The sequence below is a fragment of the Lepidochelys kempii genome, chromosome 5 (genome assembly GCF_965140285.1).
Source record: "Lepidochelys kempii isolate rLepKem1 chromosome 5, rLepKem1.hap1, whole genome shotgun sequence".
Taxonomy (NCBI): domain Eukaryota; kingdom Metazoa; phylum Chordata; order Testudines; family Cheloniidae; genus Lepidochelys; species Lepidochelys kempii.
The window spans coordinates 112,890,357-112,913,881 of record NC_136384.1 but is presented as its reverse complement, the minus strand read 5'-3'; the positions used below and the strand labels follow the sequence as shown (position 1 = coordinate 112,913,881).

General features: G+C 39.2%; 1 protein-coding gene across 2 annotated transcripts in view; it reads left to right on the top strand.

Annotated features, from left to right (window-relative positions):
- Positions 1–23,525, top strand: part of MLLT3 (MLLT3 super elongation complex subunit) — a 229,968-nt gene that overhangs the window by 165,453 nt on the left and 40,990 nt on the right. For both annotated transcript variants that reach the window (XM_073345488.1, XM_073345489.1), the window contains exon 6: positions 1,928–2,530. In XM_073345488.1, the coding sequence (XP_073201589.1) occupies positions 1,928–2,530 (603 nt within the window). The remainder of the gene's footprint in view (positions 1–1,927; positions 2,531–23,525) is intronic.

Here is a 23,525-nt window from a genome sequence, read left to right as displayed (position 1 = left end):
GAGCTGTAGCTCATGAAAGGTTATGCTCAAATAAATTGGTTAGTCTCTAAGGTGCCACAAGTAAACTCCTTTTCTTTTTGCGAATACAGACTAACACGGCTGCTACTCCGAAACAGTGGCTAAGGTGCTCTGTTTTCCCCTCTTTTACTGAGAAAATTGATGGAGATCACTGCTTGAGACAGTATACTCAAGTACAATATTTGGGTCATTGTGCTGTTCCAGTAATTCTTCTGTTCGTGAGCTAGATGATCCTACTGATTTAATTCACTGCTTGTCATCTGGGTTCTCTTGTTGCTTTCTAAGCAAAAGAAAAGAGTACTATAGTATGTTGGAATGGTTGTTCATGTCGTGAGTAAATGAATCCTATTTGTGCATGCACTATTTTACATCATAATTTTATGACCCCCAAATTACAGTATTTTGTAGATTTTATTGTTTGTTTGCACACCCAAAACTTCCCTTGGTTCCATGAAGTTCTAAAATTCTTTTGAATTTCTATGCCATTTTCGACTTTTATTTTTGCCATGGAGAAAGGAAATTCTCTGGCAGTTTGAGAACTATATGCAGTCACTTGAATTGTATACATTTCTTCATCAAAATGTGTTTAACATTTAGGAATATTTGAATAAAAATATATTTAAGATATTATTATGTAATCAACCTATAGGAAAATAATTAGCCTTACTTTGAGCATATGTTACTTGTTGGAAATTGGGTTTTGTTCTTTCAGAATTACTAGTTCAGTAAAAATAAACTTGTTTCTGGGGATAACTACCATAAGCATTTGGTGTTAACATCTCTGGAATGAATGATTTTTCAGAGGTTCTTAGTGCTCTATCTATGTGAGTGGCTGGTGAGGTCAGCACCTTTTGAAAATCAGGCCAGGAACGATGGGGTCAGATCATATGTAATAAGAAGTCCCAGAAATAGCATTTTTAGTGGTTCAAAATGTGGTTCCCTTACTGTTGGCACCGCTTGAAAGATGGTGGCTCCACCATGTGTTTGGCCTTTGAGATTTTTCCAATGGCAAATTTGGGCAAAGAATCACATTGTATACCATATCTGCCATTTGCTTGTCTGGTAGGACTACTTAAACATTAGAACTGCTCAAAAGCGAATGCCATTATCAGAGATGGAATTAAAAACATAAGGAAATACCCAACATAAACAAAACCCAGGAAAAAGTAAACAGCAGTATGAGAAAATGGAACCAGGTAAAGGTTTCCCTCCCCTAGCACAGTCTACTCTACAGCTCTTTTTCCACACCATGAGTTTGAAGCAAAGAGAACTTCATTTAAATATTGGGTATCCAGATGGGTTTTAGGAATTATCTATGAATTTATCATTCTGTATGAGAAATGAACTGTGGAAAAAGTTGGGGAGGACATAAGATCTTGCCTGAAATGTTGTGGTTGCAACATGCGTCTGACCCTCGCATGGTTGTAGTTGTGCTATGAAGTACAGGTGGCTTACCTGCCTTGTTGTCATAACTGTTTTGCTTTTCACACTTGACATTTCATATTAGAAAGTCCTGAACTTCCTTTTTTTTGTGCTCTTCTCCTTTGTACTACTTAAACCCAACTTTGTTCAGAAGTTAAAATTGTCCTAACTACCTGCCAAACAATTTAGAGGAGCGTTCTGCAGTGTCTTAGATGCTCTTATTGCACTATAACTCACTGAAAAGGTCCACCTTTTACAACCACTGAGGTACTGTATTCATCTTTAAAATAAATCAGCTATGTGTTTCTTAAGATAAGATTGCCAATTTTTTAAAAGGGGGAACATAGAAGAATTGTTTTAACCTATGAATGTGTTCTTAAAGTGAACAAATTCTACAGTTTGTAATCCATGTGTGTAGGTTAAATCTTGCGCTCATACTGTTTTTTGTCTTTGTTTTAAATCTCCTCTGTGCTTATCCTTGTTGCAGGACCCCAATAAGAATATAAACACAAACAGCAGCAGCAGTAGTAACAGTTTTTCAAAGCCCCATAAATTAACAAAGGAGCACAAGGAAAAACCGTCTAAAGACTCAAAAGAACATAAAAGTGCCTTCAAAGAACCTTCCAGGGAACACAACAAATCTTCCAAAGAATCCTCTAAGAAACCCAAAGAAAACAAACCACTGAAAGATGAAAAAATTGTTCCTAAGATGGCCTTCAAGGAACCCAAACCCATGTCCAAGGAGCCAAAATCTGAAAATAGCATCCTTACTATAACAGGTGGACAGCAGCAAGAAAAGAAGGCCCCTACAAAAAGGGCCCCCACTACAGATTCTGAGGAACTTACTGCCAAAAAAAGGAAAAAAAGTAGTTCGGAGGCTTTATTTCGAAGTTTTTCTAGTGCTCCCTCCCTGATACTTACTTGTTCTGCTGACAAAAAACAAATAAGGGATAAATCTCAGCTTAAGATGGGGAAGGTCAAACTGGAAAGTGAGACACTGGAGAAGAAAAAAGCAACTTTACCACCATTTGATGATATTGTAGATCCCAATGATTCTGACATGGAAGAAAACATGTCCTCCAAATCTGAAGTAAGTGTGTCTTGTTTTTGTTTCCATGTTTTGGGTTGTGTTCTGTATTTTTCTTCCTTGTTTTTATTTCTTTCAGGCAACTTTGTTATATCTGTGGATTCTAAATGGGCTTTTAGATCTTTTGTAAATTGTGCAAAATCATAGATGTTAACTATTGACTATTTGAATGTTCAGATGTTTTGGTTGTATTTTCATTTGGCTCATCAATCTGTTGACATTATAGATTGTTTACTTGCTTTATGGGAAATGTCTGGAATTAACAATGCCCTATCAATTTATTCCCCTTCCAAAGAAACTAATTTCACCTTTTGTGAAAGATTGGGTTTTAAGGGTTTTTTCATGCTCTGTGATGAGGATTTGTATTAAGAGGCAAAAAAACCCTCTGTGGTTGGTTCTATTAGTTACTAAGATATGAATAAAATATTAGTTCTATTAGTTACTGAGATGGGAATAAAAGAAATGTTAAAGAATAATAGCTGCCCATATGCTGTTTTCAGAGGGCAAGTGTATGGTGCAGTAATCTACGCACATGCCCTTCTACAAATAACAATGTTGAGAACACTCGCGTCCTGATTAAAGCACAGCTTTTTGTAACCAATTTTTTTTTCCTCCATGGGGAAAATAGCTCTATAATGAGCCACTGAAGATTGTTGTGTTTTCACTGAAAGGATATTGCTATAAGAAGTTATATAATAGTGTTATATAACAGTACTAGAGAGACAGCCACTTCAGTATCAATAGGCATTCCTGGGTTGGGGTAGAGGGAATGGTAACTACTAGTGCTCCTCTTCTTACATTCTACCACTCCCAAAAGTGCAGAAATCATTGCTTCTTGCTAGCTTTTGTTTGCACTCTTGCATGATACTTGAGTTATAGCACTTGGGCCACTAGAGAGCTGTTGGTAGTAAATATTTATATTCCAGCAGCACCCGGAAACCACAATCAGAATCGGAGGTTGTGCTCTCTGCTGTACAGATGCTGAGGGAGACTAAGTCTCTGCCCCAAAGAGTTTACATAGTGACAACAGAAGTAATATACAAAGACTGGGTAGGGAGGGAGACAATTAAATATATACATTTTATATATGCAGTATATTGGTATATTTCTATATTCATATTTGCAACCTTTTTTTTTTTTTTAGTTTTTTTTTAATTACAGAAATAGCAGTATTTTCCAACTGCCCTGAGTCTTGCCATTTAACACTGGCTACTTTCTTGTAGTTGTCACAGCTGAAGTTGGCCTGGAGAAGGGATTAAAAGGAGGAATGATCAGATCACATATCAAGGAGAACAATCCACACGTAACGGGTGGTGTTGAAGTAAGGATGAAGATGTTTGTGGGAATGAGCAGACAAGTGGGTGGTCACGGTTGGTGTCTTTGGCTGAAGAGAATGGCTGTGAGTAACAAAAACAAGTGGATAAGGTCAGAGGGACAGAGTCTGAAGGGTCTTGAAGGTCCGGCAGAGAAACTTGAACTTGATATAGTGGAAGAAGCAGAGCCAGTGGAGGGATTTAAAGAGGGCAGTGGTTGGAGAGACTGTCTTCAGTAGCGTCATTTGATATGGACCAGAGAGTGAACTGAGTGTTGAGGAGGAGGTTACAGTAATCAAAGCAGGAGATAAAAGTTTCATCTGTGGGCAGGGAGGATAGGAAGGATATTATGGAAGAAGCAGCAGTAAGATTTGGAAACAGCCTAGATATATGGGGTGAGAAAGAGAGAGAGAATCAAAGATGACTCCAAACTTAGTCTTGAGAGACCGGAAGAATGACACTGTTGTCAACAGTGACCCAGAAGAGGGCTCTGGAGGAAAGATAGGGAAGTTCCATTTTGGCCAAGCAAAGCTGAAGTTGAGTGGAAGGCATCCAGAAGGTAATGGCGAGACAGCTGAGATGTGGCTATAGCGACAAAGATTGGGAGTGAAAAAACAACTTTGTGAGTGACTTATGTTTTCGCTTTTTAAAAGCTGATGAATATGAACTGCTGCAGTAATTCATGGATTTATTTACATGGAATCATTTGTATTAGATGTGAAGTGGATTTATATGCTCACCACAATGAAGGGGTGTTTTTTGGTTACAGTTAGCCATATATTAGTCGCCGGTTACTTTGTTTTAAAATGATATGCCAGTTGGTTTATATACTGATAATTTATGAACATTTGGGTATCTTTCGCTTGTCAAAGAGTTTGGAATCATATAACCTATATCATCCCCAGAATTGTACATTAACATCTCTAGAAACTCCAAAATGGAAGGAAGACAAGTAAATCATAGCAAACTTTTAGCTGTTCAATACAGCTCAAAGCATGAGCTATTTTTTGTTGTTGGCTGTGTTTTTATATTTGGTGAATGGGAATAAATCTTTTTTTTTTCTTTTCCTAAGAGACAGGGCATGGCAAGTGTAATTATTAGCGTCTGAGAGTACTGTACAGCAGTTTTGTGGTAACTCTGTACACTTGAGTCCATTGGTAATGCTCGTGGCCAGGATAGCATGATTAATATATATGATCTTCGTGAAGATTTGGTGTCCATGCTTTCTTGGTGGGGAGTGGGCAGGAGAGCACTGCTCAGATGAACTGATAACGAAGAGGTCTAGTAGTCTGACTCATTTTGAAGTGTCTGAGGCAATCCGTTTGTTTTGTGCTTTCTAGTGAGAGGAGATGATGCTGGAATATTTCTGCACGTAAATAGTTAGGCCACCATTTATAAAGTATTTATGTTTCTGATCCCAGATTAGTGATGTGCTGTCAAAACTCCAAAAAGGAGCATCCTCAAAAACTGTCTATGTCAACTGCTGCTTTGTGTTACCGTCCATGGGCAAAATACGACCCAAGTCCCACATTCTCGGCCAAAATCCATTAGTCCTTTCTCCCGCTACCACCCAAACCCCTAGCCATTCGTCCTTCAACCTTTGACCCACCACTCTTGAACCCATTCCCTAGCATCGTATAGAGGATCCTAAATAATCCTTCCAGCTAGTAGTTGTTCTACAGCAGTAGGAGTGGTGGTGGCAGGCGGGTTGTCCCGCAGCTTATCTGTAGGGTGGTTGGTTGGCTGAGTAGTGGATTGTCTTCACCTCACTATCTGAGAGGGAAGAGCTCTGTAAACGGAGGAAAGGAGAAGAGAGAGGAGAAAGAAGAGCTTCCCCTTTGCTCTCCCTTACTCTAACACTGTTCCTTTTGGTTTTTGAGATAGGCCAGTGTCCCCTGAGTGCTAGCGGTTTTCCCTTGCATTACATTGTTTTTGTTTTTACACTTCTGAAATGCTTATGTGCATGTCTGGATTTTTGTATGCCTCTAACATGTATAGTATAGTGATCCAACAAGAACTAGGGGTCACCAAATGAAATTAATAGGCAGCAGGTTTGAAACAAACAAAAGGAAGTATTTTTTCATACAATGCATAGTCAACCTGTGGAACTCCTTGCCAGAGGATGTTGTAAAGGCCAAGACTATAACAGGGTTCAAAAAAGAACTGGATAAATTCATGGAGGATAGGTCCATCAACGGATATTAGCCAAGATGGGCAGGGATGGTGTCCCTAGCCTCTGTTAGCCAGAAGCTGGGAATGGGTGATAAGGAATGGATCACTTGATGGTTACCTGTTCTGTTCATTCCCTCTAGGGCACCTGGCATTGGCCGCTGTCGGAAGATACTGGGATAGATGGATCTTTGGTCTGACCCAGTATGGCCCTTCTTATGTTCTTATGTAATTCTCATTCTATTTACTATGTTTGTATAATTTTTTCTAATAGATATTTGAAGAAATAAAATGTTAATTAGTTTAGAGTAGGAGAAATGAGAGATAATTGCAAAATCCAAGCAGAAACCATTTTTTAAAAAAAGGGTTCCTTAATCTATCCTGAATTATTTTCAAGGATCATTCCTCTTTAGAAGAAAACTGAACCTAGAACGGTGAAGTGACCTAAGAGTAATTTAAAAAAAAAAAAAAAAAAGCTGGGTATTTTTTTCTGAAAACTTTTGCCTAGCTTGCACACTCATCTGTTTATAAATGCAACTTGCCTCCTGAGATGAGTTTTAATTAATTCTCATAGCAGACTTGATCTGTGATAGCATCTTCTATGGGGAGATGGGTGGAGGCAGGGAGAGGGGAATTAAAATACTCCCTAAAAGTTGTAGAGGAATCTCAGTGGATATCGGCACTGTGTGTAGGGGTGGAGGTGCTGGTTAGCGTGGAAAGGAACTCTTCAAACCACCTGAGTAGAATTTTTATTTTAACTCTCCTTCTAGCCTGTTGAATGCCTCCTCTGCCCCCACCCTATTCATAGCCCTGTTTAAACTGTGTGCAACTGGCAATACATATCCCCCTGTGGAGGCATCAGCTTTTGATTTTCAGGGGATGGAAGCTTGTCACAAGCAGAGAAGGTCTTTATTTTATCTCTAAAGTGGCGTTTTAATGACTGTTCCCCTAGTGCGTGCAAAGGCTGTAAAACTTGAAAGGTACATAGTTGAACAGAATCCTCTTTATAGCATGTCACTGGCAATGTTACAGCTATGGTTGAGATGGCATTTTCATGCTAAATCCTTGTTGCCAGTGACTTCATAACTTTCTGAAAAAAAATTACCCGTAAGGCTGAAATTTCTCATGCTTGTTGTCAGCCTTGAGGTGAATTAATTTTAACATGTTAAGAGAAGATGCAGCATTGTTAAGACAGCAGTTACCTAGAGCTTCACAGATAAACTAAAATCATTTCAAAAGTTCAAATTCTGCAGGCATAAGCCTTTACTTCGGGCATGTAGCATTATTATTTGACTCTTCAGTCAGTCGGTTTTCCATTTTTCCCCTTAAGAGAAGAATTTAAGGCAAAAAGGAAGGCTACTGCAACACTAGTTGGGATTGTAAAGGTACAGAAATCAAGGAAATGTGTGCTACTTTGGGAGCTCTATAGCCCAATTTATGTAGAATGGGAATTGGGGATTTCTGACACTATTATGAGCATTTAGAGTTTATGGTGCTTAATGATTCTTAATGTGTGTTCTGTAACTTAACTGTTGTGATCCTACTGCATCTGCCTTTCTTCAGCATCCCACTTAAAATCCACAGGTGCCTTTGCTTTTGATACAAAGTAGGATTCCAAGATGCAAGCACCATTTGCAGTGCTGTTTATCACTCGTCAGTGATTGCAGTAGAACACGCGGGGGATACCCAGACGTTGAATTAAAATAAAACTGAAATTCAGACTTAGAGGTCTATAGGCTACTATTGTTCACTGCCCATGGCAGCTAGTGGTGTCCTTTCAAAGGGAAACTCCAGAAGCAGAGCTGGCTGCTCTGAGCACCTGTTCAAGTCAGAAGTGGCAGTAGTAGGTTGTCATGAAACAGATTGGCCTTCATTGTGAGAGGAAGAAATAATAAGATGTGAAGGATGTCCAAAACCTCACACCAGCCATACAAGTGCAAAGGAAGTTTCCCATGGGGTTGGTTTTTATGGACTGGTATTAGGTCAGCCAGTTACATGTACCATTGCAACCCAGAACTCCAACCAGTGACCCCATACCCCTTACAAAAACGTTGTACTTTTCTGGTAAAAGGCTTTGTGAGTCTGGAAACTACAAGCCTGTGAGTCTTACTTCAATAATAGGTAAATTAGCTGAAGGAGCCATTAAAGATAGATGTCTGATATATACCTATCTAATCTTAAGGTTATTTTTATAATGCCCATGCTAAACAACCATGTCATGATAGGAATAAAACATGTTTTCCTGTAAATTAAAGTTATGTGTCTCTGATGCATTAGAATTCTTTTCAGCAGGTCAACTATATGGAGTGTAAAGAAATACTGATGGACATAATTTATTTCAGTTTTCAAAAAGCCTTTCACAACAGGCTAATAAGGAGATTAAGTAGTCATGTGGTGAGAGGTAAAGTTCCACCATTGACTAGGAACTGGCTAAGAAACAGAAAACAAAGACTAAGACAAAACTGTCAGCATTTTAAAAATGGAGAGATATTAATAAATGGGAGTTTGCCGAACAGAGGCAAGTGTGTGAGCAACATGATGGCTTATGAAATTCAGTGTAGGCAAATAGAAGGCTATGCTTGAAGAAACCATTTGAATGATTCATATACGTTAATGGGTTCTAAACTAATTATGACTACTAAGGAAAAGAACTAGATATCTTTGTGAAAAGCTCAATGAAGAGCATTTGTTCTATTTACAGTGATGGTCAAAAAGATCAAATAAGATGTTATGTTGTACTAACGGGATAGACAACAGCAGTAATGAAAATATTATAATACTATTACTGTACGTAAATGAATTATATGCCCTCAGCTTGAACACTGTGTTCAGTTCTGGCCATGTTTCAAGAAATGAACCAACCCATAACTTCCTGAAGCTAGAAAGATACTTCTCCAATGGGCATGGTGAGACTATAATTTCTTGGTCAAATATTTTCTCACCTCTGTAACTGATTTACTCTCTGTGGTGTAGTTAGGTTTGATGTACAATTTACAGTTTTATGACAAAGAGACAGTTCTTCATAAACATTGATTTGAGTATATATTTTCAACAGTCACTTAAATGTTTTTTTCCTTAAGTCGCTTTTTTTTACAACTTGAATGAGATATCAGAGTACAGATCAATTTCTAGAATTCAACGACAGTGATACAAGTGTCAGATCACCAAAACAACAATAACTTTTTGAATAAAGCTATAATCTGTTAGTTACCAAAGGACATATTTATTCTAGTTTCAGATGCTTTTTTATGCTTTAAGTGAAATATTGCAGTTCACACACAGTGTGAAGTAGTGTCAGTAATTATTAGTAATCAATATATTAATTATTCAACTGAGAAATTTTGTGAAGGTGTAACCTTGCCTTTGTGGGTCATAACTGAGAGAGCCAAATTCAGGACAAACTGCTGAGAAATAGGGCAAACACAACCCAAAACTGGTGGTTATTCTCCCATGAGATTTACCATACAAGCAACTAAAGTAAATTCTGTCTCACCATGCTAGCTAACAAGATGTCATAAAAGCAGTTTCCTTCGGTAATTCAGTCCTTGTATTACCCCCCAGAACACTAGACTTTAGAGATGAGTGATTCTTTAGAACCAGCCTCATCAAATAAAAGGTTCTTCAGATCCCAAAGGACCAGCCATACACCCAGGTCAATATATAACTCAGATCTTACCCAAAAATCACACTGATGCCAATCCTTTAGTATCTAAAATGTAAAGTTTTATTTATCAAAAGGGAAAGAAAGAAAGGTGAGAGTTAAAATTGGTTAAAGGAATTAAATACATACAATAATTGCAAAGTTCTTGGTTCAGACTTGTAGCAGTGATGGAATAATCAATTTTGACTATCCTGACACCAGCCCAGTCTCTCATCCTATTTTAGAGCATCCTGATGTTGCTGTAAGTTATGTCTGGATGTTCATGGCCCCAGGGGGCTGATTTGGCAGGCAGATAATTGCGGGAGAGCAGTGGTGCTCTGCTCATGCTCTGTTTTTTCCTCCCTGCTTATGTCCCCTATTCAATGGACTGGGATATATATATATCAGTATATAAGACAATAGATGTGCCTACATTGCATACTTCTTTTGGTGGCATGTAGAGTACATACCCTCTTAGAATGGGTATAAATAGTGGTGTAGACAATGAGGCATTGCTTAAGCGACTACAGTAACGGCAGACCGGAAGCCTGTGGGTATGTAACTTACAAATTTTTCCACAGACCAAGCAGAGCTTCTCCCATCCACACTGCTGCTGCTAGCGGTGCAGTGTCCCACTGCCTCCCTGCTGCTGGAGCCTTTCCCTGCTCCAGGAAGAGACTCTGGCAATGGGGAAGCAGTGCGGAAAGGCTCCTGCAGTGGGAAGCTGCTGAAGCTTTTCCCTGCTGCGTTCCCTCTGCCAGAGCCTTTCACTGACACCAGTGTCTATGCACCACAGTGTGGACGCAGCTTGCTTTTCGCTACCGCATGTGGCTATGCATACCCCACACACCGCTGATATTGGAGTGTAGTATAGATGATACCCGTGAGAGCTGTGTGTGTTCTTTATCTCTAAAAATCAGACTATGCATTTAGGTACCTAGCTTTAGGCATCCAAACTTGAGATTTTACCTCTTATCTTTTGTGATGTGCGACTGTACGTGACATTTAGTTCTTTTGCCTACTGCCCATTTGAGGGGCAGAGATGGAGTTTTCTCCACATTACTTATGTCTGCCGACATCTAATTCAGCCTGTGGGGTGTCTTTAAAACTTCATCTTTGAATACACAGCCAAGGCAGTTTATCAATGCCTTGTAGGTGACTGAGAAAGTTAGATAGTGCTATACTCTGATTTTCTGTGGTCAACGCCCATTTTGAGTGTCAAATACCATGATAAAATTAAAGTTGGGGGGGAAAAAGCTGTCGATCCAGCCACATCTTTGGTTGGTGATGAGCACCCTGGACATATTTAATTATTTCTCTGCCCATGACCTATAGACTGTTCGTGTATGTGGTGACTTTTCTGTTAGCTGTGATGTATACTGCATCATTTGACATATTTTTGTTCCGTTTCTCTATTTGCTTACTCTTACTTGTTGGCAAGAGTCAAATATTTTAATCTGAGCTCCTCTGTTGGCTGTATCACTTTCCAAATGTGTCATTGTTTTAAATAGGTTAAACATTAGCATTAGCAGCAGACTTGCTGTTCACTATACTGTAGGTCTTTTAAAAGACCCAGTAACATTTATATGAGCTAACAAAGCTATCCAGAAGCCCTTGTATATTGAGACAGTTGGAAATCCCACACGTGGGCCAGGGAATTATTTTACTGGCTTCGGTATGAAGAGTGCAAGGCATCAAGGGAAGGGAGGAGAAGGGACATATAAGATTTATAGCTTTATTGAGGCAGAGGGAGACTAGCACAGTCCACTTGAAAACTCCAACGACTTTTATCTTTGTTTTTTGTTTAACAACAACTTTGAGAAAAAATTCAATGACAGGATGTTTGAGCTGAAGAAAATTCTGCCTGCCTGCTTCCTATATGGGATAGTGCAGCAGCACGATAACAAAGTACTTGACCTTCTTGTTTTCGCTGTCTGTGGAATCATGAAATATAGTGACATTCTCATAATATTTACGTGAACTGCTAACTGTTGTGTGAAATGGAGAAATATGAAGTCTTGGATCTATGTGAAATGTTTCCTCAGGCTAGAGCTGCCTGTTCTGAGTGGAGTAACACCGGAGAAGAGGATGCTGTGGCACTTCTTACTGGTTTGTCACCAGTTTCTTGGGTATAACAGAGAAAACTAGCATCTGGCTTTAAAGAAAACTATTACAGAGGAATTATAGAAACAAAGATCAGAAAAATAAGCACATGCTTAGGAGTGCCAGTTGACATTCTTAATTCAACTTTTGTTTAAATCCCAGCTCCATTGACTTGAATGGAATTTACCTCACTTATGCCAGTAAAAGTGAGAGCAGAATTTGACCCTGGATGTTAACGAAAATGCATATAGCGCTGTTAGATATCTATGATTGTTGTGCTCCCCTGACTTTGCAACACATTCTATGTATCCTCTTTGCCTTCTGTGTCTTTGTATATATCCCTGCAATTAATACAACATTATTAGTATTAGTTTTTTTGGCATCCTAAAGCCTACAAAAATGCCAACTCAGCAGAAGTGCGTTAATCCATAAAAGTGTGAAGGAATGGTATTTAATGCACTGCATTGTGTGTGGTAGCAAGCCCAGACAGTAGGATAGTGAAGAACTTCAGTTATTAAATTGCAGAATACTTGATAGCTATTTAAATTACATTTCTCTCTAGAAAAAAAATTGTAAACTGCCTTACAGGAAGTCCATTGCAGACAATGAATCTACAGTAGTGAATATGGTTTTGTATTAAATTAACTGCTTGCATATCTTAAAGTAGTCTTAAAAGTTTACCCCCATTAGTACCCTTTAAAAGTTAACCATAAAATGCCACTTTACGTCTGGCATAAGATCTATTAATTTGGCCATTAAGAATGTGCAAGAATATTTTTAAAACCCCCATGGTCTTGTAAAATTTCCAGGCTCTTATTAGCTGAAAAATCCTACCTTCTGCCAGGGCTTGGAGCCAAGGTAAGATCTTTTAGCTGATAACGTTTAGCGTTTGAAGTAACAATAATGAAGTAGAAGTCCCAATGGAATTTTCAACTTGTTATTCATTTGAAATAAGCTGTGGGAGCTGCAGGGGGAAGATTATTTTTAAAGCACAGTTTTAATTTGTTGCTGCAGGTTAGACTGTGTTACAACTTTGACTAATTTTCGGACAAAATATTGAAAAGCCAATGAGCTTTGTGGTTTTGTGCTCCTTGTGTTTGTATGAGACCTTTCTCTGTGTGAACTCTGGCTCCTGAGCAAGCTAGCTTCCACAGCCAGTGGTTCAGTGGCGCTTCGGAAAATCTCTTTCCTGTTAGATATTTTAGTCCCAGTTTCGCATTTACACATGGATTAAAAAAAATACTAAAAGACTCCAGGTGCATTTTATACACAAGCACCCGGAAGCCACTGTTATGGAGTCATTTGCCCACTGTACTCCTGTGCTGACGGTATTAAACTCTAGGCTCAAATAGGTGGACATGGTGGCCCTACAAGTGAAATATAAGCACGTTTGGTCAGTGTTTCTCTGTGGGAACAATGAGGCCTTGCAAAGGGAATTAAAACCAATAGTAAAAGGTTCTATAGTCATATAAATAGGAAAAAAACAAAGAAAGAAGAAGTGGGACCGCTAAAAACTGAGGATGGAGTGGAGGTCAAGGATAATCTAGGCATGGCCCAATATCTAAACAAATACTTTGCCTCAGTCTTTAATAAGACTAAAGAGGATCTTAGGGATAATGGTAGCATGATAAATGGGAATGAGGATATGGAGGTAGACATCACCATATCTGAGGTAGAAGCGAAACTCAAACAGCTTAATGGGGCTAAATCGGGGGGCCCAGATAATCTTCATCCAAGAATATTAAAAGAATTGGCACAAGAAATTGCAAGCCCATTAGCAAGAATTTTTAATGAATCTGTAAATTCAGGGGTTGTACCATATGATTGGAGAATTGCTAACATAGTTCCTATTTTTAAGAAAGGGAAAACAAGTGATCCAAGTAATTATAGGCCTGTTAGTTTGACATCTGTAGTATGCAAGGTCTTGGAAAAAATTTTGAAGGAGAAGGTAGTTAAGGACATTGAAGTCAATGGTAAATGGGACAAAATACAACATGGTTTTACAAAAGGTAGATCATGCCAAACCAACCTGATTTCCTTCTTTGAGAGAGTAACAGATTTTTTAGATAAAGGAAATGCAGTGGATCTAATTTATTTAGATTTTAGTAAGGCGTTTGATACTGTGCCACATGGGGAATTATTAGTTAAATTGGATAAGATGGGCATCAATAGGAAAATTGAAAGGTGGATAGGGAATTGGTTAAAGGGGAGACTACAACGGGTCCTACTGAAAGGTGAACTGTCAAGTTGGAGGGAGGTTACCAGTGGAGTTCCTCAAGGATCAGTTTTGGGACCAATCTTATTTAATCTTTTTATTACTGACCTGGGCACAAAAAGTGGGAGTGTGCTAATAAAGTTTGCAGATGATACAAAGCTGGGAGGTATTGCTAATTTAGAGAAGGACAGGGATACCCTACAGGAGGATCTGGATGACCTTGTAAACTGGAGTAATAGGAATAGGATGAAATTTAATAGTGAGAAGTGTAAGGTCATGCATTTAGGGATTAATAACAAGAATTTTAGTTATAATCTAGGGACGCATCAACTAGAAGTAACGGAGGAGGAAAAGGACCTTGGAGTATTGGTTGATCATAGGTTGACTATGAGCTGCCAATGTGATATGGCTGTGAAAAAAGCTAATGTCGTCTTGGGATGCATCAGGAGAGGTATTTCCAGTAGGGATAAGGAGGTTTTAGTACCGTTATATAAGGCACTGGTGAGACCTCACCTGGAATACTGTGTGCAGTTCTGGTCTCCCATGTTTAAGAAGGATGAATTCAAACTGGAACAGGTACAGAGAAGGGCTACTAGGATGATCCGAGGAATGGAAAACTTGTCTTATGAAAGGAGACTCAGGGAGCTTGGCTTGTTTAGCCTAACTAAAAGAAGGTTGAGGGGAGATATGATTGCTCTCTATAAATATATCAGAGGGATAAATACCAGAGAGGGAGAGGAATTATTTAAACTCAATACCAATGTGGACACAAGAACAAATGGATATAAACTGGCCACTAGGAAATTTAGATTAGAAATTAGACGAAGGTTTCTAACCATCAGAGGAGTGAAGTTTTGGAATAGCCTTCCGAGGGAAGTAGTGGGGGCAAAAGATCTATCTTGCTTTAAGATTAAACTCGATAAGTTTATGGAGGAGATGGTATGATGGGATAACATGGTTTTGGTAATTAAATATTCATGGTAAATAGGCCCAATGGCCTGTGATGGGTTTTTAGATGGGGTAAGATCCAAGTTACCCGGGAAAGAATTTTCTGTAGTATCTGGCTGATGAATCTTGCCCATATGCTCAGGGTTTAGCTGATCGCCATATTTGGGGTCGGGAAGGAATTTTCCTCCAGGGCAGATTGGAAGGCCCTGGAGGTTTTTCGCCTTCCTCTGTAGCATGGGGCACGGGTCACTTGCTGGAGGATTCTCTGCTCCTTGAGGTCTTCAAACTACAATTTGAGGACTTCAATAGCACAGATATAGGTGTGAGGTCTTTTTTAGGAGTGGTGGGTGAAATTCTGTGGCCTGCATTGTGCAGGAGGTCAGACTAGATGATCATAATGGTCCCTTCTGACCTAAATATCTATGAATCTAGGAGTGGGTGAAGCAATCAGGACTTGGATACCATGCTGATGGGCCTGGCATAAGACCCTGAGTGGGGTACTGTAGCAGTGCACTTTCAGATGGCTACACTAAGTGTATTTTGTTATTTTTCCGTTTATAACAGAAGCTGTTTTGGCTGTCCTCACTGAAGCAGGCTGCACACAACAGCCCTCCTTATTGTAGTAAGACATCTACAGTGCATAGCACTGGTTTTTTAATAACTGAAAAAAATTAAACGTACAAGAGTACAAAATAACATGCATCTCCTTGTCTGCCACTTGAAGAAAGCTTGAACTCTTACGTATACTAGCAATTCTCAAACTGTGGTCATTGAGTCACTAGTAACTCATGTTTGCAGATGCATGAAGCCCCAATTCTTCACATCCCAGAACACAATTTCACACTTAACTAAGCAATCCAATCTCTCTCTTGTGCCACTGTTTTCTGTAATTTACAGTGTACATGCTGCATACCTGGAATATTAATTTGATAAGAAATCTCTTAGAAAAGCAGGGTCCAATGCTGCAAAGTTGCTGAACATCATTTGATTCAGTGGGAGTTGAGTATGGTGAGTACTTCCCAGGAGGTGCTCATATCCTTTCGGGATTGGACCCTAAAGATGTAGTATACCAGACTCTTTAATTAAAATAATATAAAAATAAGACTAAAATTTTAAGCAGGTTGGGACCTGGATGGATGACCACCTATAAATACCTGGTACTCTAGCCTTGCTGCCTTTCTGTAAGAGCAATAGCTGCTCTCAATGATTTTAATATTTGATGGCTTTGACAACAACAACTCTTTGCAGGCCTCAATAAATGTTGCTTCTGATGTGTGTGCACACACACATGTGCGCGTGGACACACACTCGGCTTTCAGTTACAAAAGACCTTGTTTCAGTTCCTTCCTGGAATGGATTTCTCACAAATTATTTCATGTTTACTGTATATTCTGTTTGTTAGATATTCTTTTGGAGCTGTCCACATCAGTCTTTGTAATTTTTGTGTTCTTGCCAAAATCCACTTATGCATTAGCAGTCTTTAATTACAGTCACTTTAATTTTAACCATTGTGCATTAACCTGTTCTGTAAGTTGTAAGATGAATTACTGTTGAACCAGGAAGGTGAGAAAAGCTCAGTGAAAAGCTCTACTGTGGTAGTAACTTTGTATGTAAGACAGAGATGGTGGTTGTTACAATAATTGTTCTGTAATCCCTTGTTGGTTTATACAAATTTGAAAAAAAACTTAAAAGAAAATTATTTAAAAATATCTGAAAAAAAATTGGTGTGACCAGCTTAAAATGTTAATCACATGAAAGTCAGGAAGTTCAGTGAAAAGAAAAGGAGGACTTGTGGCACCTTAGAGACTAACATTTATTAGAGCATAAACTTTCGTGAGCTACAGCTCACTTCATCAGATGCATGCAGTGGAAAATACAGTGGGGAGATTTATATACACAGAGAACATGAAACAATGGGTGTTATCATACACACTGTAACCAGAGAGTGATCAGGTAAGGGGAGCTATGACCAGCAGGGGAGCGGGGGGGGGGGAACCATTCTCACAGGAAAAATCATGTGTTACATTATTGCTCAACATTACTCAATGTAAAATACTGGTAAGCAAATAATACAATCTAATATAAAATTAGTGTTTTAGGCCTCAGTGCTGCAAACACTTTATACAGATGCTTTAATTTATTCAGAAGTGTAATTATATTCCCATCACTAGGATTACTTGTGCATAAAGTCAAACCCCTGCAGAAAGGCATTGCTGGATTGGGGCCTTATTTTTTATATTTCAGCCTTATAAAATTCTATTAATCCATTAGCCTGCAGCAAGTAAATGTTCTACATGAGTACGTTCAAGATCAGTGTTTTCATTGTGTCATTCTGTTGTGGCAAAGGACAGGCTATTGTACTTTTTGTCTGGGCTGGTAAATTCATGACAGTTTTGTCAGGCTGATATAATTATAGACGCACGTACTACAGGGTTCTGTGGTCATGTGAGATTGTGATTTTTGAATTTCACGATGGGTGTTGGATTAGTATATATTTTCTGTTTGCTGTGGACCAGATAGAAGGCTTTGTATAACTAAACTACTATTGTTCCACCCTTCAGCACACAGTCATTTTTAGTAGTAGTCTCTTGCATCTAAAATAGTTTGCTATATTCCAGATTTTTAATGTACTTTCACTCTTTATGTACAAAATCAAAGTTACTGTTGTTTTCTTTGGCTAGATTTGTACATTTTACCTACAGTTCTCCTGAAGATTCATTGTCAAACGCCCCCAGATATTCATTAGATTAATTTGAATAACATTTCCCATTCAGAAGCTTGTAATCTAGCCTGATGATTAAAATGAATTTTCCACAACACAGTGTACATATAATTTAATTGAATGTTAAACTTAAAAACTGAGTAATCACGTCAAGTTGTATTTTATTGGACAGAATACAGAAAGGATTAGTCAAGCACATTACAAATGCTTAAATATCATGTATGTTAACTTAGTTATAAGTTATTTCCTGCTGATCAGATAATGCCATTAAAAATCCTGCAGCATTCTGGTAACTGTTTAAATGTGATATAGTATCTTAGGAATGTTGGGGAATCCTGTCCTAATTGGTAAAAAAGTGTTTTATTTTCCTCATGGAATGTTACAGTAGGAATGGTTATGAAGATGACCAAATTTTGAACTGAAGGATTGGATGGTGGGGACAAATGAATATATGGTGGATATTTTTAGGAAGCTAGGAAGGTACACATTGGGGAGGGGAGTTTGAGGGGTAGGGAAAATGGGGCTTGTTCCCCTCTCGCAGCATCAGAGCAAGGCTAAGGCTGGCTCACAAAGAAAAACAAAACAAAAAAAGCACCTCACCCTGCGGAAGGCAGGTTTTGTAAATCTGACCATGAGGCGATTTGAATAGCCTTCAGAAACTGAGTGATTTTCCAGTGTCTTTCATTTGTTCCCTCAAAGATCATACAAGATTAGGGTTGGAAGAGACCTCAGGAGGTCATCTAGTCCAAACCCCTGCTTAAAGCAGGATCAACCCCAACTAAACCCCACCCACCCTCCTTGGGCTGGGTCCAGAGGAAGTTAGGATAACCACACGTAATAGGCATAGGGGTGGGTGGTAGTGATCACTGAGTTGCTTGTGCACTAAGCTAACCTGATCTGTCATGAGGCCAATCCACAGGCAAGTGTGGATTTTAATTCCCTTGTCTAATTAATGGTATCTCATACTACAGCACGTTATTTTGAGGTGAAACCATTATTTAGGTGCATACAGATTTGCTGATCTAGCTTGCTTGTGTGTGACTCTGGAGGGCCATGGTATTTGCTGACTAATGCTGATTTATTTTTGATCTCCTCCTCAATGTTTCAACTGTTGAACAGAGGTGTAGCAGAGCAGCACTAGCCCTTTAGGGGGAAATTATTATATGTATTTTATTGCATCAAGGATTTTTTGCATGCTGTTAATTTTGGGGGCATATATTAGAATCTTTGTGAAGATGCTGCTTGCCATATTAAGCCATAAACCACTTGGCAAATTGACAGAAATGAGAGTGACTGCTACAACATGCAATGTCATACTGTAGTGTTAGGAGGTAGGGAGGTATGGATCTAGGAATTTACACTTCTCATCTGAGTCTGTTTTAAAAAATCTGCAAAACTTCTCTCTCACTCTGAGCTACATCTGAAGAGAATGATTAAAGGAGACAGATAATGTATCCCACTATCATGGAAAGAGCTGGGTTTTTTGCTGAAGTGAAGGGATATCTTTTCTAATACCTTACTATCATATGAGAAGATTTTTCACATATCTGAGGATAATAGATACCAGGGACTGTAGTAACTGAATCAGTGGCCCTGGCATTCATTACCTCTATCAGAAAGCCATTGACTGACTGAGATTCCATCCCTGTTTCACCTTTTTTTGATGATGGTGAATGGGGTTTCAGGACAGAAGTAAATCCCAAATCTCTGCTTCTTTCTGTGAACTCATTTTAGTCATTACCAGGAATAATGGTAATATTTTTAAATGATTAGTATGATCAGCTGGGGAAATATTGTTTAAACCAGGCCAGAAAAAAGAAATGGACATTGAAAGTGCAGTATTTTAATTTCTTACTTTTCATTGTATGAATAGTCTTTCCATTACCAGTGTTGATTTAATGAAATTCAGTTAATGTAGTGTAACTCGGGATTTAAATCATATGATCCCCATGCATGTGCACCTTCTACGATAGGACTGAAATCTCTACAGGGGCTAGGATTGTCAAATGAAAACCCATGGTCTGAAGATTCTAGATAGCAACAGTAGGATCTTAGAGTTTCACAAGTTCAAGGAGGGGGACTGTAAGGGAAATATACACTCCATAGTGGTGTTGGTGAGTTACTTTTGCTTTGGCAGTAAATCATTACAAGTACAGTAGATAAAACTTTGCAAGTAAAACTTTACAATTTTAGGCAAAGAATATGGTTTGTAGATTTGATGGCTCTACTTGATTTATTAGTGCCAGATCCTCTGAATACAATAAAATACAAGATTGATATTCACCGGGAATATAATACATGGAAAGAAATCTTAATTTACCAGTGTTAGTAATAACACGATTACCTCAGACATCTGTAATTAGATTAGATTTGTATTACACAAAGTTGTAGTGGCTTGGGCCTAACTTAATTTAAATGTAACCAGAAATACTGAGATTTGTTTTGTGAAAGAAAATTGTTTTCTTTGGTTTAAATAGTTTCATGATAGCAACTTCCTAGTCATGGTGTAGAGGCCTCATAATGGATTTAATTTACTACATGGGAAGTTCTGCTACCACAAAACTGACCTCATAGTGTAAGAAATCTACCTTGCAATCCTAAATTTGAAATGGAATGACAGGGAGCTTTCAAACAAGGGTTATTTTTCATGGTACCTAATCTGAGTGTGGTATGTGAAATAGGTAAGATTACAGAACAAAACTGCCTGAGCCATTAATGGTAAAGAATTGTGAAGAGGAGACAGCTATCTGTTTTGTGTTTTTTCTTGAAGACTAAGCATAGTTCACATTATATGAATAACTGTGTGTACATAAAGTGCAAATCTTTGGTGAAAACCATTACACAAGAACATATTAGTACTAACATAGAACAAGTGCTTACTTAGGTGTTTAGATACTACAGTGATAGGTGTGTTAGAAATATCTAAAGACAAAACTGTGTGTAGTACACTATTGCCAACCGCAAGCATCCAAAAATCATGCATCAGGCCCCTGCAAAAATCACGAAATTTGAAAATTGTTCTAATCTTTGTTTTCTAGTTTTCAGTCCTTTAAAGTACACTTGGGTCTTGTACAACAATCAAGCTTTTCCCTTAGGATGTCATTCACCTGATGTAGATCTCAGCCACAAGGTTATGCACACAACAGAAACCTAGCAGTTTGTGCTGGGTTCACTGAAGAGCCCTCTTCTACGACTGGTTTCAGAGTGGTAGCCACATTAGTCTGTATCGGCAAAAACAATGAGGAGTCCTTGTGGCACCTTAGAGACTAACAAATTTATTAGGGCATAAGCTTTCATGGGCTAGAAACCACTTCATCAGATGCATGGACTGGAAAATACAGGAGCAGGTATAAATACATGAAAGGATGGGGGTTGCCTTACCAAGTGTGAGGTCAGTCTAATGAGATAAATCAATTAACAGCAGGATACCAAGGGAGGAAAAATAACTTTTGAAGTGGTACAGGGAGCAGATGGAGGGGATTAAAAAGGGCCACAAGATCTAAGCTGCCATGGATCCAGTGCGCCCAAAAGCCCAGCTGAGAGAAAGCAGAAGTGCAATAGCTAGAACAAACGCCATAATAATGGCTTTATGTGCATTCAGATCGATCTTAGAAGTGTTTTTAGTATTCTTATGTTAATTACGGGTAACACCACCTCAAAGCTGAGGTAGTTTACAACTACTACCCTGCTATCAAATCTAACGCTCTATCATAGATTCACTTATACATGTATTGCTGTGTGATGCTTCATCAGTGCATGGGAGGGAAGCTGTCTCTTTCTCTCTTGTATCCCTTATATTGCTCTCTCTGCATGGATGAGCAGAATGTGGCACTATAGAGAGCTAGCTTGAGGAGGGAAAAAAAGGCAACTATGGACCTGCGAGAGTCATTCTGGCTTCCCATCAGTGAATTCTTGCTGCAGTTCTCTGCTCTAGCCCTTAGCTTTTATATTTAGTCCTTATCTGTCCCTAGGGAAGAGAGCAGAAAATGTGAAAGAATTGACAAGTAGGCTGGAACTCTAGTATCATCACACCCCAGTGTTCAAAAGCATGAGACAGATGTTAAAATTGGTTGGACTGGCTTAAACATTGTAAATTAAACATTTGTTTTTGTTTCCCTTCTGCTTTGTTAGCCTTTAGGGGAGCCACTCGATACCCCAGATTTGTGTGTGGTCATTTCAGGTTCTAAATTAACCTTAAAGGCACACAGACAAATGCACATTGGCTGCTTAGGAATCATAAAAGATCAGGGTTGGAAGAGACCTCATGTGGTCATCTAGTCCAACCCCTGCTCAAAGCAGGACCAACCCCAACTAAATTATCCCAGCCAGGGCTTTGTCAAGCTGGGCCTTAAAAACCTCTAAGGATGGAGATTCCACCACCTCCCTAGGTAAACCATTCCAGTGCTTCACCACCGGAGTAGTGAAATAGTTTTTCCTAATATCCAACCTAGACCTCCCCCACTGCAACTTAAGACCATTGCTCCTTGTTCTGTCATTTGCCACCACTGAGAATAGCTGAGCTCCATCCTCTTTGGACCCCCCCCCCCCCCGTTCAGGAAGTCGAAGGCTGCTATTAAATCCCCACTTATTCTTCTCTTCTGCAGACTAAATAAACCCAATTCCCTCAGCCTCTCCTCATAAGTCATACGCCCCAGCCCCCTAATCATTTTTGTTGCCGTCCACTGGACTCTCTCCAATTCACATCCTTTCTGTAGTGGGGGGGCCCAAAACTGGATGCAGTACTCCAGATGTGGCCTCACCAGTGCCAAATAGAGGGGAATAATCACTTCCCTCGATCTGCTGGCAATGCTCCTATTAATGCAGCCCAATATGCCGTTAGCCTTCTTGGTAACAAGGGCACACTATTGACTCATATCCAGCTTCTCATCCACTGTAATCCGCAGGCCCTTTTCTGCAGAACTGCCACTTAGCCAGTTGGCCCCCAGCCTGTAGCTGTCCATGGGATTTTTCCTTCCTAAGTGCAGGACTCTGCACTTGTCCTTGTTGAATCTCATCATATTTCTTTTGGCCCAATCCTCCAATTTGTCTAGGTCACTCTGGACCCTATCCCTACCCTCCAGCCTATCTACCTCTCCCTCCAGCTTAGTGTCATCTGCGAACTTGCTGAGGGTGCAATTAATTCCATCATACCGACCATTGATAAAGATATTGAACAAAACCGGCCCCATGACCGACCTCTGGGGCACTCCGTTTGATAACAGCTGCCAACTAGACCTTGAGCCATTGATCACTACCCATTGAGCCCTACGATCTAGCCAGTTTTCTATCTACCTTGTACTCCATTCATCCAATCCATACTTTAACTTGCTGGCAAGACCATATCAAAAGCTTTGCTAAAGTCAAGATATATCACTCCATTAATTTTTTCCTAGTTTCTAAGGTGGGGGAGCTGCCTTTTTTTCCCTCTGTGTCTATTTCCTTTATTGTCCCTGTCCACACCTCACTCACATTTCTCTACATGTTTCCTTCAGAGTCCTTGTCCTATTCTGTAACTTCTGCTTCATTCCTCCTTACCAGGGCACTACATTCTTTTGCATTCTTCCAGTCTCCTGTCCAGTTTCCAATCCTTAAATCATGTGGGGTGGCAGTCTTCGCTGAGGGCAGTCTGTATTCAGTCCTATACGAAAACAATGGGGAACAGCCATCTTTATTAGGTCATTGTCATTTCTACTTGCAAAATTGTAAGCAATGGTAGTCAGCCTAATTGCAGGCAACTGGGCGTAAATCCCCTCAGACTAGTGAGGGGTGATGGCCACTTTTAGAGAGGGGGAAAAAATTCAGAATTTCTGCGTGCAGTGAGAAGATTCGGGAGGCTTTAGACAAAAACAACAAAAACCATACCTAAAATCATGAGGCATGCCATATCA